General features: G+C 43.1%; 1 protein-coding gene across 5 annotated transcripts; it reads right to left on the minus strand.

The window, feature by feature from the left end:
* Positions 1-2046: 2046 nt before the first annotated feature.
* slc4a8 (solute carrier family 4 member 8) lies at positions 2047-18060 on the minus strand. 5 transcript variants are annotated; one of them, XM_061291985.1, is made up of 25 exons: positions 17776-18060; positions 12425-12506; positions 11778-11927; positions 11346-11481; positions 10913-11073; positions 10253-10429; positions 9897-9988; positions 9627-9784; positions 9458-9545; positions 8993-9139; positions 8816-8916; positions 8263-8437; positions 8061-8194; positions 7750-7995; positions 7112-7217; positions 6685-6846; positions 6426-6539; positions 6201-6362; positions 5872-6123; positions 5733-5801; positions 5244-5417; positions 5021-5152; positions 4825-4928; positions 4391-4496; positions 2047-4270 (listed from the first exon to the last, which is right to left on the minus strand). In XM_061291985.1, exons 1-25 carry the CDS (start codon positions 17812-17814, stop codon positions 4265-4267), a joined length of 3273 nt encoding a protein of 1090 aa, XP_061147969.1. In that variant the 5' UTR covers positions 17815-18060; the 3' UTR covers positions 2047-4264. The 5 variants fall into 5 exon arrangements, with proteins under 5 accessions (XP_061147969.1, XP_061147973.1, XP_061147968.1 ...); XM_061291989.1 differs by lacking the exon at positions 17776-18060 and adding an exon at positions 14453-14545; XM_061291984.1 differs by having other exon boundaries at positions 6201-6539.
* Positions 18061-18110: the final 50 nt, after the last annotated feature.

Here is an 18110-nt window from a genome sequence, read left to right on the forward strand (position 1 = left end):
AACAGGGGAGGGGGGACGGGGTGGGGGGCTAAAGGCAACAAAGGAGTGTGCAGTCCTGTCTAAGATAGACCTATCAGCAGACCAGGTTGCCTTTGCTTGGTGTGGATCTTGTGCTGCAATTGCACTTTGGAACACACATAAGGCCATGGTGGAAAGTGCACATGGTAACTCTAGCCTCGGTCCTTTTGGCCCTATGGGTGGGACAGGTCACATGATAGCCCCCTAGAGAAGCTCAGCTGTTTGCCACTCTAATTCAGTCTCAAGCAGCTGAGCACTGGCCGACTGCTCCACTGAACTGTCCCAGTAATTATAATAGGAGGCACGTGTGTGTGCGTGCATGTGTGTCCATGCGCACGGGTGAGGCGGGGGTTAAACACGACACACACAAATCTTTTTTAAACTGGGCTGCTGGCATCCAAATGTCATGACCACCAGCTCGGTGTTTGTACATCAATTGATGTTAAGGGTGATATGCGCAACAACAAAAGGAAAGAAGGAAGAAAACAGGAAAAGCATACCTGATAAAAGATGAGGAAATGTCATTGGAAAATGCGCCAGTGTGTCTCTGCACGCAACTGATAAGGCTTTCTTAAAAGCATATTAATATCATGATATGACTTTTAATAAAATTATTACATGCATACGATGCTTTAATGCTTAAAGGTGGGACGGTGCAGGTCACAAACACAAGGGTCCGAATGTTAGGTTAGGGTTAGAAAATGGGATTAGGGTTTCAAGGAAGGATTCTAAATGAGGGTTTGGGATTTAAAGTGCTTGTAGGGTTTAAACTAAGGTTTGGGTTTCAAAGTAGGGTTTGGACCAACGTGTGTTTCTTGTGCTTGTTCCCCATCACCAAGTGCACAATGTCAATTAGTTGAACTCACTTGCCAAGTCCTCTGTGTCTCCTCGAGGTTTAATGGCACCGCTCTGTCTCAATGATTTCCAATTATAGACGACAGCAGACTCGCACAAGCAGACCTATGTGCAAAGAGTTGTGTTGAGGAGGAAAAACGGCGCCGAAGGAAGTTACACATAAACACACGCGCGTGCACGCAGACACACACACACACGCACGCACACACACATGCACACACTAGCATTGCCATGCTTCAAGCTAAGAGTGGCTTATTGTTCTCCGATATAGAGGACACAATATCCCAGGCTGGTAATAGAGGTTAGATTAATTGCTGACAAATCTGTATTCAGCAGTTCCTTTTTTCTCTGCATGACAGATTTATGACAGAGATTGATGAAGGGGAGGGCCAGTGCAGAGCTGCCTCTGTTCACTGAAAAAGGAGCACTACAGCTCACTGGGCCCAACATTGAACAAGAGGCAAATAAGATTAATTTGGTTGAAGCTTACACACATGCTGCAAAATTGTCATTCAGCGTGCAGTTGAAAACCTTTTTCAAAAATAATAATATGCCTAAGATAATGATGGATGGATGGATGGATGGATGAAAGGATGGATGGATGGAAGAATGGATGGATAGATGCAAGGGGCATGTCAGCAACAAGAGTGTCAGTCACATCACTTTGCCGGTGTCTGTTTAAGCTCAAGAGGTGAAAAGCCATGTAAAATGTCCCATGCACCCCACTCTCCGCCGTGATGTCACAGCCGACCTCGTAGCTAACTGGCTGAGGCCTCAGCCCGCCAGCTGTTTGTAATCATCAGTATTGGGAGTGGGGATCACATGACACCCTCGGGCTCAGCGTGCACATTTCGATCTACATAAAGGGTGCTGTGCATCTTTAACCCGATAGGCCTGCATTCCCACAGGCTATTCCTGTGCAGCGAGGATCACCTCCAGATGTGAGCACTGCTCTCACCTCAAGGATCAAATGTGGGGGAAGGGGGTGCCACAAGGACAAGAGAGGGGGGCATATGGCAGGAGAGCCTGTAGGTTCGGTAGATGGGAATGATGTGACCTCTCACAGGCCAGGAACAAATGAAAGGATTGTGTCTGCCCTCTAGTGGTACAAAAGAAACCTGACCTGTATCAAAACTCATTCCTCCAAATTTTGTGAACTTTTGTGGTCATGTAATAGTTTATTTTTCTGTTTATATCATCCCAAAAAATCAAGATTACATATAAAACATGTACAATTAAGTCAGACATTCTTTGAGTAGAGACAGCACACGCTCCATTTCAACTGCAGAACTCATCTCCCTGAAAACATCACTCTCCAGCTCCTTCCCTTGACCTTAACGCTTAGTCCCATGAGCAGGTCTTTTTTTACTCTACTCTACTGTACTATATGCAGAAAAAAAGAACAGTCCAGTTAAATGTGACAAGGTTTAGTTTAAGACACTCTAAAACAATCGATAACGACGCTTCTACTGTATAATCTCCAGTGAGTACATCGGACGACATTCTGCTGTATATCAGCCATACATTCACAAATACATAATTGTGTATCAAATTAGGACACATAACACGCACATCAGAGAATGGCTTCATTTGTTGTTTAAAATCTTTATATCCATACTTATCTCGTTTCTCCTTTGATTTCAGCTCAATCGTAATTTTGATTATGTACCGTACACTGGTTTCAATATTACAACATGCCATCGATTAGTTTAGTTATTGGTCCTCATACAGTAGACACACCGAATATTAACATTCAAATGTTTTGCGCATACGTGAAAGTACAGGACGTGAACAGACAAAAGGATCATATAAGCCAAGAGAAAAAAAAAATACAACATGATACAGTGAGCGGTTACTGCAATCAAAAAGATGCAGATAATGTTTACTGGAGAATAAAGGACATGTAACATTATATCACTTTGACATGACTCCTCTAGTTGATTGAAATCAAGGACATTTGGAGGCCTTTTCTCAGCTTTTCTAACAAGCTACCATATGCTATATACAGAAGGTCAAGCTAACTGGTGGGAATATCATTAGCCAAAAGCAATTTTTTTCAATAGATCTCTTAAAAATAAGAAGAAACATCACACATATCTACAGAAAGTGCTACTATGAATAAAGTGTTATTTCAGTCTGAGTGCAGATCAAGTATGACGCCATCCTTAACTGAGGATTTGAATGTGACTGGAGAATTAGTGGAATGAGTGAAAATGTGCCACTGTTTGGATGTTGACTTCTTTTAGAATGTAAAGATTTATCGAGCACTCGTGTTTCATCAAGGGTTGATTGATCTTAAAGGATCCCTGATTAACAAAAATAGATTATTCTGTTTCTTACATTTCAGGTGAGATGGACTTTAGGTAAATTATTGCCTAAATAAGCCTCCCACACATCCCCCACCCCTACTTCTTAAAAATAAAGCAAACATTAGCAAACTGCTCCAACACATCCAAAGTCCTCCATCCAAAGTGCCTTGCAGGAATTTTTACAAACTTGTCTGAGGTAAAGAAATAAGACACTAAACTTTTGGCTGTTTCCGTAGATGTAGATTCTGGAATATTCACACTTATTAAGTTTATATCACTACACAAAATTGAGTTCACATTAGATGGTTAAATTAGGGATGACACTGCAACAGAAGATGAACAAAACGGTTCTGTTGTCCGTCTCTTTCATACAGCCAAGCGATTTGACCCATCAAGAGTTAAAATGATTATACTTTTTAGTCTATTTACAGTTATTATACTTTTTAATCTATTAAAAAAATATTCAAATAACTAACAGCAATTTTCTGATCCTGAATGGGGGAAAATGTGAAAAAAGGGAACTTCAGAACATCAATTATTTGGACTGGCACCTGGGTGGTCCAACCATATTCAAAGGATGGGGGCAGTGCCCCTGCGGCCTTCACCTCTAGCACCGCCAGTGATAATTTAGTGTGTCCTATTTTTAGTCAGTGTCATTTTCCTTATGCTTTCATTGGTGTTTATCAGGTTAGCAGGATCAGGTTAAAACTAGGCTTTTCTCTAAAAAGGTTAAAAGTAGCACAATGGCTAAGGAAGACCCAATTCGTTTTTTACATCCAGATATAAGTGCAGGCAGCCAAGTCATTGTTTCTATTGACTGACATATGATTTTTATTCCAAACAGAAAAGACTCTGTCCCAAACTTGTGTGTGTATCCATGTGTCTGCATGTGTTTGTGCGTGTCGATGGCCCGTAACTTCAAAGTGTTGTGTGGCGCTGGTAGTAATTAAAGAGACGTTCCCAAATCACTCAGATGGCCAGTGGTCCCAAACTGCCAAATCATCCTGAGGTCCAGGTGGACACTTACATGGCACATCTGTGTGCACCGTAGAAATCTTTACTCATCAATGAAGGCGATCTCTTCAATCCTACAAAAGTAAACAGATGAAGTTTAGAGAGCAGCATGAACAGGTCGGCTGAGGAGCTGCAAAAACAACATGGACAGGGACAGGGAACAGATTTTCCACACAGGGTCGGTCTAGCCTTGCCTTCTTAGCAGACACAGGACGAGAGTCCTTTTGATTGGAGTTGAGAGATTTCCACATGGTGGTTTTAGACATTTCATCAGATATATTAATATCAGAGGGATCACACCTGGGGAGCGAGGAGGGGAGAAGGAGAGAAGAAGCTCAAAATTGATGTAGGGAGAGGGAGTGGTGCATGTTAGTACAAACGGGGTGTACCCAGAAATGTATTGTACATAAACGTAGGGGAAAGGAAAGACGAATAAGACATCAACAAAGATAAAACACAAATATTTTTTTCTGAAACAGATTATGATTCGCCTATGTGTCAAACAGCGCCAACTACTGCTAAGGAGGACCTAATCAATGTCAGATAATTTTTTGTATCGGTGACTGGGAGCATCCGGGATTACTCGATATGTTAAAATAAGGCCAGTACTAGATGGCTTGTCACTCACCGGGGGTCATGGGCCTTTGAGGCCTGCGCTGGCCTACTGCTTTCCAGGGGGATGTGAACAATTGGAGCGTCTTCGCTTTTTGTACTGAGCATAACCTGTGACTCCTGCAACAGAAACAGGAACATGCATGATCAATAGTTGTATGTATTTTTTTTTTTTTCCCCAATAAAGCATTGACATTTTGTATTTCAAAAACCTCCTCAATCTTTTTGGAGGCATCATCAAGGTTTTTTTTCTTCCATTCCGGCATCAAATCATCCAGGTAGCTGAGCTCCCGATCGGAGAAACACAGGTCGAGCAGTTTGCGGATGAATACCAGAGCCAAAACCTGCACACAGAGGAGGCAAAAAAAACATGTTTAAGTAAAACAATAAACTAAATTAGGCCATCATTTTGTTCATCATGTTTGGTCAGCTCACCATCATGGGGAAGACGATAGCGGCAGGTGAGGTCTTGATGACCCAGAGAAGCACAAGGCATGTCAGCTGAGTGAGCGTGAACAGGTGAACCTTCCTCAAGGGTACGTGCCGCAGGTAGATGAAGTCCGGCTGGTGCTTGGCCGGCATGCCAAACAACTTCAGACGGTCAAAGAACTGTGGCCAAGCAATAAAGATTTACAGTCTATGCACGTGTGCATGCCAAAGGCTGAGCAAGAGGCGGTTCCTGTTAACACTTAAGTTAATTGAGCCATACAATCAACAGTCGCAATATTGTGACGTCCAATAGTGGAGCTGTATAAACTTTCTGCCAAAGATTTGGTTTTATTGACACTGTCAAAGAGATAAATAGTGTGGCCTGCCTTGTCATTGTGAAGGCCATATTTTTTCCAACAACTCTTTTGATCCATACATTATGCAGGTGTACCTAATGGGGTGTCCTCTGAGTGTATAAATCATACAATACACTACCTGGATGCCTTTCAAAGATGAGGCTCCCATGTAGAGGAAGACACCATACAAAACCGGCATTGGAATGAACTGAATAAGAAAAGATAAAAAAAGAAAGTAATGTAATACCCCGTGACAACCAGAGAGTGGCAGCCCTCACCTGAAGAGCTCCAGTCATGAAGACAGAGCATCCCATGAGCAAGAAGATAACCAGGCCAGTGAGCCTCTGCTCTCTGATACCCAGAAAACGAGGCTGCTCTCCCGGGGCCGAGCTCTCGGATTCCAGCTTCAAACTGTTCACGTGACTGATGGACAAGACGGTTGCGGCTACGAACCACGGCAAACCCATGATGGAGCACACAGCCAGCATTATGCCCACCATCAGGAGGTCCAAATGGTACCCGCAACCTTTCTGGGAAACAATAAGAAAAACAGCTTGTTGTTCAACAACTAACATGATCCGAATAAAATTTGAATGAGTTTAATGACCAGCAGTTTGTGCTCTTTCCGGTTGATGATGACAGCCGTTATTTGTTGGTCCATGAAGATGAGGATGGTGCAGAGAAGAGCAGGGATCGAGGCTACCAGGGGGGTCCACCAGGGGTTAGAGCCGATCGGATTGATCAGCCATCCTCTGTCATCTCTGGTGGGCTGATTTAAGAACACGGTCACGAGATGCAAATATAATCCCATCCGAGCATTTTCCCAATTTACCTGAAATTTGCTGGGCACCTTTAACTTCTCCGAGGGCACTCCCACCATGTAGTCGAGCAATACCATGAAGACGATGGTAAGGAAGACGGCAAAGTCACTGATCATGGATCGCACCTGATTGCATACGGAAAGACAACTTAAAGAATTGCCAATGTGTGCCTGAGTCTGATCAATATGATCTAAAGACATTTTTAGTAGGATGGCCCAGAAGGACGGGCCTTGAATTTCATACAAGCTCTACCACCTTCTTGCGAATTACCTTGGTGGGGAAGTAGCGACTGGTTTTGAACTGTTTGAGGAATGCTGACATGAAGAAAGTGGAGAAGAACAAGATGACGGACCAGAAGAGGACATCCGGGGTGTAGGGGCCATGATGGCCACAAGACGTTCCGACAAAGTGCCCCTGCAGACTCACACATTCCTGGAGAAAAAGGACAGGTTGCTCTCAGGTGATTTGACTTTTTCCAGAAACCGAGTTGCCCCAGAGAGGCATGCAAGTGAGTGAATGAGTGACTGGAGGAGCATTCACCAGACAACTTATATGGTTGTGCTCAGTGAAGAAAAGCTAATCGATGAAATGTCCTTATCAGAGTTAACCTCCAGAGAGATTAGCCGCTTGAGAGAAGAGGAAGGGAGCCGTTGCTAGTTAACAAATGCAAACAGGCGGGAACAAATGATCTGGTTACCTTGACGGTGAGATTGGCCCAAGGAACAAAAGAAGCTGTGATGTTTCTCTCGCTCCACAGTTTCAAAGTTTTATTGCTGGGACTCTGAGGCTCGGTACACTGGCAGCTAAAGTCAGAAAGAGCACAATAATAACAAGAATTATATGTACATGATTCCCCCTGCGTCTTAAAAGTGACAGTTAACCACTTCTAAAAATTATTAAATTACATAAGTCGTGCTTTCTTTAGTTTCTCCATCATCATCAGTGTTGCTGACTTGTTTCTTTGGTAACCATGTTAAAGTGACTTTTCAGACCTTTCTAGCGACTATTTTTCAAAAAATGTGAAAAGAGACTCCAAAGTAATATTTCTTCAACTATTATCGTTTTCTGTATTACAAGACAGGAGGTCCACGGAGTCAATAATAAAACATTACGAAAGCGGGGATTTATTGGCAATTTATAAGCGGCGGTATACGTTTTCAAGGTGCCGGTGTTTTACCGAGGTCCCCTCGCCTCACCTGTACAATGTATTTGATATCACAATCATATTCGAGCATTTAACTGGCCCAAAGCTAAGCTAGGTAGGAGCAATTCATCGTGTGCGCTACTAAATTCTCCTCAGTCCAAGTTAAGACCTCCACAAAGAGTTTTCCTCACTATGCCAGCGTCAGCTTGTCCAGATCACTGTGAGCGTTGAAGGGGTAAATTTCTCCCAGGTGGAACAGCTTCTCCAAGGCCTCGTAGATGAAGATGATGCAGATGAGGGCAGCGAAGGCCTCCTCGGTGAAGCGAGTGATGTAGCACACCAGAGAGCTGGCGTCTGTGGCAACGAGCAACAGACACAACAGCGCCGTCCACAGGCCGATGCAGGCTCTTAGCGACAGGTAGGAGAGGTTGTAATCCCTGAAGAGTCACACGACATGTCAGGCAGAGCACGCGACTAAGCGTGACACTTATTTGCTACTTACTTGCAGAATTTGAAGAGGATTTTTTCAAACACCAACACAGGTCCAGTACTGCCCAAAATGGTGAGAGGCTGGCCAGCAAAGAGTGAGTAGACGACGCCAGTCATGGATGCACCAAGTAAGGACTCAATGGCACTCTGGAATCCAAAATGCATCTCGTTAGCAAATATGTTCGAATCTTTGCAGACATTGTGTTGGCCCTTACGATGCGTCCCTCTGTCGCCTCTCCGAGCAGCCCTCCGAAGGTGATGACAGGAGACATGCAGGCACAGTAGAGGAAGAGGAAGGAGGCCACGCACTGCAGACTCAGACCATCTTTGTAGTCACTCAGATAGAAGGGAGCCTTCCTTTTCACGTCCATTATCAGACCACCAAACAACCTGATCACAACACAAAAGGGAAAGAGTGATCAGAGAGAACATTATACCTCATCATACATCATACATCTGATTTTCCATTTCAGACCTCTTAAGACATACGAGTTTGATATTTGGAGGACATTATATGGGTAAAAGTAATTGGACAAGTGATCATCACAAAGGCAGAAAGGGAAAGATGGACTCTTTGAGGAAGACTTTTAACAAGGTTCTGGAAAGTCTCTGAGGGAATCATTTAGTTTTAGTTGATCCTAAAGGAGTTAGCTAAGCATGCCTTTTGGGAACGTGCTTTCTGCCGGCCGTGCTGGAACAGAACATCTTCAACCCTCTGTTTAAAAGAGGGATTTAAAGTTGTGACTCATGATATTGACATGGATTTACCTTCCAGTTCTCTGCAGCTCTGGTCCATGGTGTTCATGCTGTTGTTCTTCCTCGACTTGGTAAACTGTGCCGTTAGGGACACCCGGCATCTTTCTCTTCTCCTTCAGTCAAACAAGTTTAACTATCTTCAGCAAATTGCATTTGTGGTGGACACATCAAAGCAGAAAAAGCGTGTACCTGAGATGGGACAGTTTTAGGTGGCTCAATTCGGATGGAAGGGTCCCACTCCCCTGGTGGCAAGACAGTCACCTGATCCAGGAACTCATCTATCCCAGCAAGGAGGTCACCTCTGTCTTTTGCCTTGTAGGCTACCCCATGGAAGATCTGAACCACACACATGTAAAAACCACATGACATGATGGATGGTCTGCCATCGCAAGATATAGTGATCCAAATGAGAGGGAAGGTTGCGCCGCTGTGGGTGTGGTTGCAGCCAACTTCGTTCACGGCCAATCAAATCTGCTTTCATTCCCATTAAATGCAACAGTTGAGCACTAGAGTAAAGTAAATCTTTGCCATGCAATGTGATCCAATGCAATGACCAACTAGATCCAGAAATTGGAGTGAGACCCGAAGAGTAAGCATGTTTTGATTTCATCAGCCCTGGCAGATGAAATCAGATGTTTTGAAGGCAAATCTTACCTCATCTGTCATAATGGTTGCCATCGAGCGTCCAATCTCATGGTATTGCTGAGCTTTTCCATCTGGTCCCAGGAGAATGAAGAGGAATCTAAAAGGTTGAGTTGACAGCATCCGCTATATCACATCCACTCTTTGTGTTGTTAATTTGTCAGGAGGTGTTGCTCTCTACCTGGTAGGGATCGGGACCTCAGTGAGACCCGTGAGCAGCACGGCGGGGGAGAGGCGAACAAAAGCCACTATAGGCCTCTCCAGGAAATCCAGCTCTCCCACCAGTACATTGGATGCTTCTGCTCCTTCTGGGATCTTTTTCATGAAGTGGAGGTCCACCTGAGAAACAGACAATTGAAACTCTATGTAAAGGCTACTTTGCATCATTTTTTTTTTTTTTTTCAGCACCACATGATTTGTTGAGCTAAATATGGTCTAAATGCTATTTTACCTTGCTGAGGTCCACTTGGTGCCCTTCCTGTCCTGCGCCGTTCTTGGATGGCTCTGCAACGGGAGCAGGCTGGAGAGATGTAGTTGATGCAGCTGTGGGTGAGCATAAAGTGGAGTGGAAAAGGACACAGATTTTTTTTATTTTTATTTTAACTTTTATAGTGCAATGCTTTAGCCGTTTTGTCAATTTGGCTTCAATCAGAAATTATGAAAAGAAAGTTCATCTTTAACAAAATGAGACAATTTTGACATCTCAACAATCGTTTGAAACACACCAAAAATGTATTCAATGAACTTGTTAGCAGTACCGTGCTCATAAAAATCTTTGTCGGCAGAAATCAAATGTCCAATAAAAACCTGTCAGATGGGGCTCGGACTGTTTACGAGTCCCCTCCGCGATAGAACGCACGATGGGCATGAGGTTCTTCTTCTTCTCATTCTGGTGGTGGTGCCGCTTGAGCAAGGCCTCTCTCACTTTCACCCTCACGCTGTCATCCAGCTCATGAGACGCCTCCTGATGATCCAGGACCATATCTGGGACACACCGAGTTAATGAATCCTATAAATCCTCCAACAAAGGTCGGTTGCTTTTATTTCCGTTGCGAGTGTTACGTTTCTTAAGACATTGTTAAATCTTTTTATTGTCCAACCAATCATCAGCGCGTCTTAATCCGATCGCCTTGTCTTCCACTTTGCCCTTTCTGAGATGCTGAGTCATTAAGTGAACTTTTCTCAACTGCTTTACTGTCAGACAGACACACAGTGAGACATTACACATGAAGTCTGAGCACATCTCAAGGCCATTGCTGACGTGTTGACTTCAGCGCCAGTACGATCAGGCCTGCTAATTGCACCACCGAGGGGACAGCCCAACCGTGGGTGAAAATACGACACAATTCACACTTTGGTTTATTTTGTACCTTAGAAGTCGAATCACCAAATTTACTCACTGAAACTCAATGTTGATTTCTTCCAAATGTTCCCACTCACCCAAAAAACAAGCACCTAAAAACACACCTGCAATCTCCTCAATGCAATCGGCGTGCATGTCGAGCAACACGCTGCCGTTGATGAGGCAACTCCTCAACTCAAAGAGACTGTGGAGAGACAACGTAGCCACGTACGGCTTGCTCCACCTCTCGCCGCCATCCTCCACATCTTCCTCAAACTTTAGCCACCTGAGGACACATGAAGACATTGTTGTACGCTTATGAATATTAGGATTCACCAAGACACACCATATCTTAGATGAGGTTATTGCCGAGATTAGGAATTGATAAAAATGTCAACATCAAAATGACAGCTTAATATATAAAATGTGTATCTTGCATCTCAGAGTCAGACAAAGAACAAGATCAAGAAACGGCCCAGCAGGCTCTAAACGTGAACTTCGCCGGAAGCTTTTATTAGCCCGCTTTGTTGCCAATGGCTCCCGGAGGAAACGACGGACCTGGCGGTTTCCTTCCACTCAGCATCTTTGCCGTCTTTCACACAGATCTCATCGAGCTCGGTGAACAACTCGTGGGCCACGTGCTCGGCATCTTCCTCAGCTCCAAGAATGAACTGGACCCGCTGGGATGGCGTATCTGGACAAAGTGACAACATGTGAATGGCAATGTCTCCTACTTAATTCTACTTGCTTGGAAACGAGATGAGTAGATTTTGTGCAAACATATTTATGAGCGTGTGTAGTTGTACACATAATCATGCATGCAAACTGCTAATTAGCAGGCTTGTCAATCTCGACCTTGGGGCATCCGTGTGTGTATGCTTGCACATGTGGGTGTGCTCAACAGTATTGATAACCATGACAGACCAGCCATTAAAACCTCAGTGTGATGTCATTGATATCAACACGAACCAGACGTGTTCCTGTTTGTACCGTGACAAGTCGCCTTCTCGTTTCCGTCGCTTTGTGGCACTGTTATGCTTCCCGTCCGCCTGTCTTTCTTACGATGGCGAGAGCTGTGAGCTTTGTGGTGTCGATGGCTCTGCCGCGGCAGGCCGACACCCACAAAGAGAGTCCTGTGGCCTGAAAAGGAGGTGACCGAGGTTATTCATTCAATATTTATTACACTCAAGGAAGCAAAGTACACCATCAGACACATGACATGACAAAATCCAATACAAGCTGTATCAATAATTCTCACTTCAGAAAGATAATAATGACAATGCTTATTATATTACAAATAAATATATAGATACATGCATATCATAACATTGTTCATTGATTTGGCATCTGCTGAAGTCTGGAAAGGCTACAATACAGTGTCAGCATTTGTGTTTGATTTGCGGCCGAGATCATTACACGCGGTGGCAGCAGTCAGTTTCACTGGAATGGAAATGGTCCAGATGCACTTTAACAGCATTAGAATAGAACACATTTCCTTCAAGGAATAGCATTTCCTTCAGGAACTCTAGCTAAGTTAAAAGGGCCAAATGAAGGAATGACTTAAGGACTCAAATATTTAATACTTAAATTAATCATAGGAATTAATCGGGCACTAATCGAGTCTTCTTTACACCCACCTTCAAGTTCTTCCTTCTCATAGTGGATGTTCAGCACTGAGCTGGTCCCACCTTGGTCTATCACCACCTCCTCATCCTGCCTCTGGATGACAAACACAACAAAGACATTGTTAAGAATAATGTTTCTCAGTGCTTTTTGAAAAAATCCTCCAAGTCATCATGTCCAAACTGAGCCTTATTCCATTTGGTGAAAGCGTATAATCAATATCTAAATGTATTGTACTAGAACCCAGAGTTTCTCTGACAATGCAATTTGTGGATACGGAAAAAAACACCATTTGTAAACAAAAGCAAATACATAGCTGCCCTCCAATTCCACAATATTTCTCAATCTGATCACACACGAGCAAATGCAACTCTCAAATGTGAGTGCAGCATGTTCTCACAGGAATTTAGAAATCCATCCGACCACAAGAAAAACAATGCGATCTATTTATAGCGACTCTGTGCTGCAACACATCATAGAAAAGCTCATTTGAGACCATAAATTCAGAATATAGTTGAGAGCGGGAGGTTCAGGAGATCTTTGTTTATTATTTAAATAATGATTGAAAAAAGTTAAATAACCTTTAAGAAGTAACAAGAGATATGAGTAGCTAATGAGTAGTCGTAGCTAATGAGTAGCTAATGAGTCGCTAATGCAAAGCTCACAGGGTGTTGCGTTTGCAATATATCTTCCTCAAATGTCATTAGTGAGGTCTGTGGGTCTGAATTAGTGAGGAAATGAGAATATTTGAAGCTTCCACGTCAAGATTTAGGACGCTGCTTTAAACCTCAGTGGAAAACACGGTCATTAATGTCAGGAAAAACACAAATTATGTCACAATAATGAAAGTTAATGGCTAAGATAATAATGGAAAAGCCTAACGGACAGCTAGCTGTACTTGGATGTGTCATTTTTCACTTTGCCATCTTTTCTCCAGCAATTCATTCAGTCTGTACTAGGAATGCGTTCATCCCAAGAGAATAGTCTGTTCAAACAAGGCTTTAATTGAAGAAGCCATGCTGAGACCAACCACGGATTCTGAGTTTAATATTGTAGTATGTGAAAGTGGGAGGTGGAAGTGCGAGGACAGAATAAAAAACAGGCTATTAAATATGGTTGCTGATTTTCATGAGCTTCAGTTTGTCACTGACGGCAATTTATTGCGACATTATTTCAATTAATAATTTCACACACATTTGATTCCTGAAAACGGAAATAAAGCGCATAAAATGATACTCTGCTATTTTAAATGGCATTTAGGAGTCTCTGATTAAAATTTGCAAATCTAAACTTCAGTTACATCTAGATTGCTATATCTATCCGGGTGTTATGCAGAGTACGTCAACTCAGATTATAATTTGTTGATGTTAAGTATAATCTGCATGCCTCAAAGTTTTATTCAGAATTCCTTCTTGAGTCAACAGAAGTTCACTGATTGTTTTTGTAAGTGAGAAATATTAGTAAAGCCTCAGCAAATGGCTGTGATCTTGTTATCACTATTCTAATGGGAATATCTTTTACTCCCTTTCTCCCTCAACCCCCCCCCCCCGCACGCACACACACACACACACACACGCACACACACACACACACACACGCAGCGTTATCAGTCATTGCAGCTGCGGCTGGTGAAGCGAAAGCCCGATGCAGCGTGTGGGTTTGCAGCTCAAGCTGGAGGCGCCATTAAACTTGGAGCTTTCCCAAACACATAAACACCAAACAAGCCAACATGATCAGTGCGAGACTATGAAAGGTCTTTGTCCCGCAAATAGCAACGCAGCATCAGATCGTCAATCGAGGATTTATTTGCTTCAAACGCACACTTGTGAAAAGCCCCGTGATCACATTGCCATTTAGATCTTTTTGTTCGTCCGTGTCCTTTCTCTTTGCCGGATTCGCATATTCATGTGAGCGTTTTTGTTTTTCTTTCCTATTTGCAGGTTAATGGTTCCTGGTCATTCAGCCTTCAGCTCCCTTGTGTCACATCTGTGCTCGGCATAATAAAAGGCTCACAAAGACACTCTGCAGGTGAGTGCACGTACCTCTGTGAACACGGGCGCACCTGTGTTTGTGCCGCCTGCTTCAATCTCCTGGCAACCGAGTGACCCTTTTCGATGCTCTTGGCCCTGAACTAGAGTGACACGCAGCTGGGGGAAGTTTATGACTCTGCAAACTCATTTTCCATGCAGATTAGACACTCCTACGTGAAAGCTGTTCTCAGCCAGATGCAAAAATGGCTGCCTTGTCCTTGCGTCTCCTTCAAATGCCACAGGAAGTGGAAAGAGATCAACATAAAATTATGTAATGCGTGCATTTGTATTAAAACGTGAAATCCGTTTAGCAATTGCTGCGTGTATGTTCATTCTTTTGTAATGCAATGAATAGACCAGAAGCATGTTTGTCACACATGTGAATTTGTGACAATGTTCTTGTCACTGAAAGACATCCAATTGGTCAGGGCAAATAGAGCAGCACTGATTTCAGTCGCACTCACCCCACTCTCCTCGACTAGGCAGGTCAATCAATGTGTTTTCCTTTTCACTCCATTAGGACTGTGGTGGGACGAGGGGGGTTGGGTCTGTCCGTCCGTCCATCCATCCATCCATCCATCCATCCATCCATCCATCCATCCATCCATCCATCCATCCATCCATCCATCCATCCATCCACCCAATATATGACCAACTACATATCTGGGCTGATGAAAAACAACGGAGATTTATTCATCAAATTTCCATCACCATGGATCAAAATTTCTATGACCACTTTTACCAAGCATCACAAATCTTCTATAAATCTGTGTCACTTTTTTCTCCCCCCAATTTAGCCTCCTCTTTATATTTTATGTGCCACGTCCAAACTTGCTTCCCAGTTGGTGTATTTTAATTAAATTTTCTCCCCAAAAATCCATGACGCCATTTTTTGTTTGATTTTGTGTAACCTAGCACATAAAATACGTTTTCCATTACGAGTCAGTAACACATAAAATTACAGTTTAACTTTGTTTTTACGCATCTTTTTGCGATTCAAGCAAGAATAGCAGCTAACTTGATAACCAAACCAATGGACTGACTGTACTATAAAAAGTTCTTTTGGCAACAGGCTGACTCTTCTGTACTCTAATTGGCAGGTCCGAACATGTCGAATTAAGCACTTGTCAAATTTTTTTTTTTAAAGTAAATCACCGTGGACTCCTTCCAGCCCTCTCGTCTCAACGAAGCACCATGACTTGACAGCGGGGACACAAATCCTGACTCAAACAACTGGACCTGTCACTTCCAGATTGAAGTTGGTGCCATGATGGCCTGCCTCTCCGTGCCACAGCCACACACAAATACACACTTACTGTTTGATAACCAAAGATATGTGACAGTGGCTCGCGCTCATCAATACATGACAGGATGTCACGATGAAACAGGAAAGGAAAGAGCTGCCGTTGTAACGAGTCTGCTTCAGCCCACGGGCGTAATGAGTCATACAGTGTGCACCTCGCTCAATGCCTCGTGTTCCATTTCACTCGCCGGCCTTCCACCTCTAATTGTTTTAGTTCCACTAAGATTAGTTTAGTGGGATTTCGTGGCTGCGTGATGGATTGAAGCCATCAATAAGAGTTGGAGAGGTGTTAAAATACACTTCATTTTATAGGATATCAGATGTTATTTGCGCACTTGGTGCCTATGGATCCTGAGCATGTTTTTATAACAATATTTGATTTTTTTTAAAGTAAAGATAATCAATACAGGGAATAATAAAATGCCGTAACATCTTAAATTGTTGTGTTCTCAGCTGCAAGAAAATGGAATTTTACATGACTAGTGGCCCGCTATGATTTATGGTTTCACTGGACTGGACAATCATTGTGGAGTTCATTCCTGCAAGGAGAAGGTGATGAATTTTGAATTTATGGCTGGATGAATGCCAAATTATGCAGGTGAAGAAGCTCCATGGTTGGGGTAGGGTGTCGTATACAAATGGAATGTCATTAGTGGGATCGTCCAAAGCGACAGCAATGCTTTTGATTTCAAACCGGTTGCATTAACCTAGCTCGCTGTCATCAAGTTGATTAAAATGAAAGTTTATTGGGAGACATGCCAAATAGCTCATTTAAAAGAAGCAAAGAACTGCGATTGCTGAGGTAATTAAAAGTGGGACAAATTTATGATGCATCATGTCACATTATAAATGATCAGAACGCGGCATACGAAACAGCTAAATTTTCTCCCTTTGGAACATTTATATTTTTATTATTGCAATATTATACTCTACGTTTAGTTTTCAGCACAATTGACGGAATGTAGCTGTAACGCCCAACGATGTCATCGGCCATGTTTGTTGTTTTGTTTAGATTGGAAGTCTTTGGTCGGCTCAGAGAGGTTCCCACTGGGAAATTACCTCCTTCCCAGCAATCTGGACTGAAGAATATGTTACCAAATATGGTTCGTCAGAAAAATAAATGTTAGTTCTACTTAACCACAAACCACTGACACAAACATATTGTTAAATTTAGGCAAGAATTATTCATTAAAAAATATTTCATACAACTTTAGAATAGAATTAAATAGGTGGGTTGAATCCAGGATTTCTTTTTTTTTCTTTGTAAAATTGCTCCACAAAGAGATTTCAGTGGGAACCCAAAGAATGAGTTCACCTATAGTTTAATCATCTCTCGACTCCAGGCTTGATGTTGACATCATTATTGATCATATTCACGATCTGACCACACTGAGTGCCTGCTAAAATCAATTAGACCAAACATGTTTACTCAATTGGTCCTCATCTTACAGAACATCCTTCACATCAGCATCATACTGACGCTCTGATCAAACGTCACGCATCAGAACATGCACCATGCGGCAGTGTGCTTAAGAAGCCCTTCATCACTTCCCATTGCTGTAATGACTAATAATCTGGTCGCACATGCAGACGGCGGGAGAGAATGGCGTCAAGGTCATTTGAGGGTAATTTGACAAATACCACGACGAGAGCCATTATGGGAAATCTGCGTTTTTTTGCATTGCCACCCACTTTTGCAGAAGCACATAATTAAGGAGCGTCAATGACGTCACCGTATTGCAATGTGATACCACCGCTCACAAGGACTCAAGTACATGTGCTTGCACATCACAATAACAATGTCAACTTATCATCCACAGCCGGCTTCAACTTATCACGTGGACCATTGACATTATAGGTTTAAAGGTGACCCGAATTAAGATTCAGCAATTAGGAAGTGTCCATAAAAAGTTCCCCAAAAAAACATTCGTGTGAAATGACAAATTCAAGTGGGATAGTTGTGCAGCGCAAATACAGGTTAGCAGTCAACACATCATGCATGCAAAGCAGAAGACAGCCCGCGCTATTTTACCTGGTAGCTTAGGATGCTGTCAGGTTCCTGGACGGGCATGCTGGTGGCCTCTGCTTTGACCTGAACGAGGTAAAGGTGACACTTGGGCTTAGATCGTCGCTTTGTTGCACAGGACGTTAAGAAAAAAACAATCGAGAGCTGGTCCCAGCAGCTGCTTTGGTTTCTGCAAACATGTCGCGCGTCAACATCTCTTCCGGATGAGGGAAATGATACTGCACATCCTCGAAGTGTGATGCTTTCCCGGCCGCGCTTTCCAGCACCCCCTCCCTGCGCTCTCGTGCTTGGTCCTGGTCCTGGCTGTGGGAACAGGATGCAGAACGTTGGTGCGGGACCAG

The sequence above is a fragment of the Syngnathus typhle genome, linkage group LG11 (assembly GCF_033458585.1).
Source record: "Syngnathus typhle isolate RoL2023-S1 ecotype Sweden linkage group LG11, RoL_Styp_1.0, whole genome shotgun sequence".
Taxonomy (NCBI): domain Eukaryota; kingdom Metazoa; phylum Chordata; class Actinopteri; order Syngnathiformes; family Syngnathidae; genus Syngnathus; species Syngnathus typhle.

Excerpts from the sequence above, each read along its gene's own strand:
- slc4a8 (XM_061291984.1), bottom strand. The coding sequence starts at position 17,814 with ATGCCCGTCCAGGAACCTGACAGCATCCTAAGCTACCAG. Across the intron at positions 11,074-11,345 it reads GAGTGGAAGGAAACCGCCAG|GTGGCTAAAGTTTGAGGAAG; the intron begins GTCCGTCGTTTC and ends ATGTGTCCTCAG. Across the intron at positions 10,430-10,912 it reads TTGCATTGAGGAGATTGCAG|ATATGGTCCTGGATCATCAG; the intron begins GTGTGTTTTTAG and ends GGTGTGTCCCAG.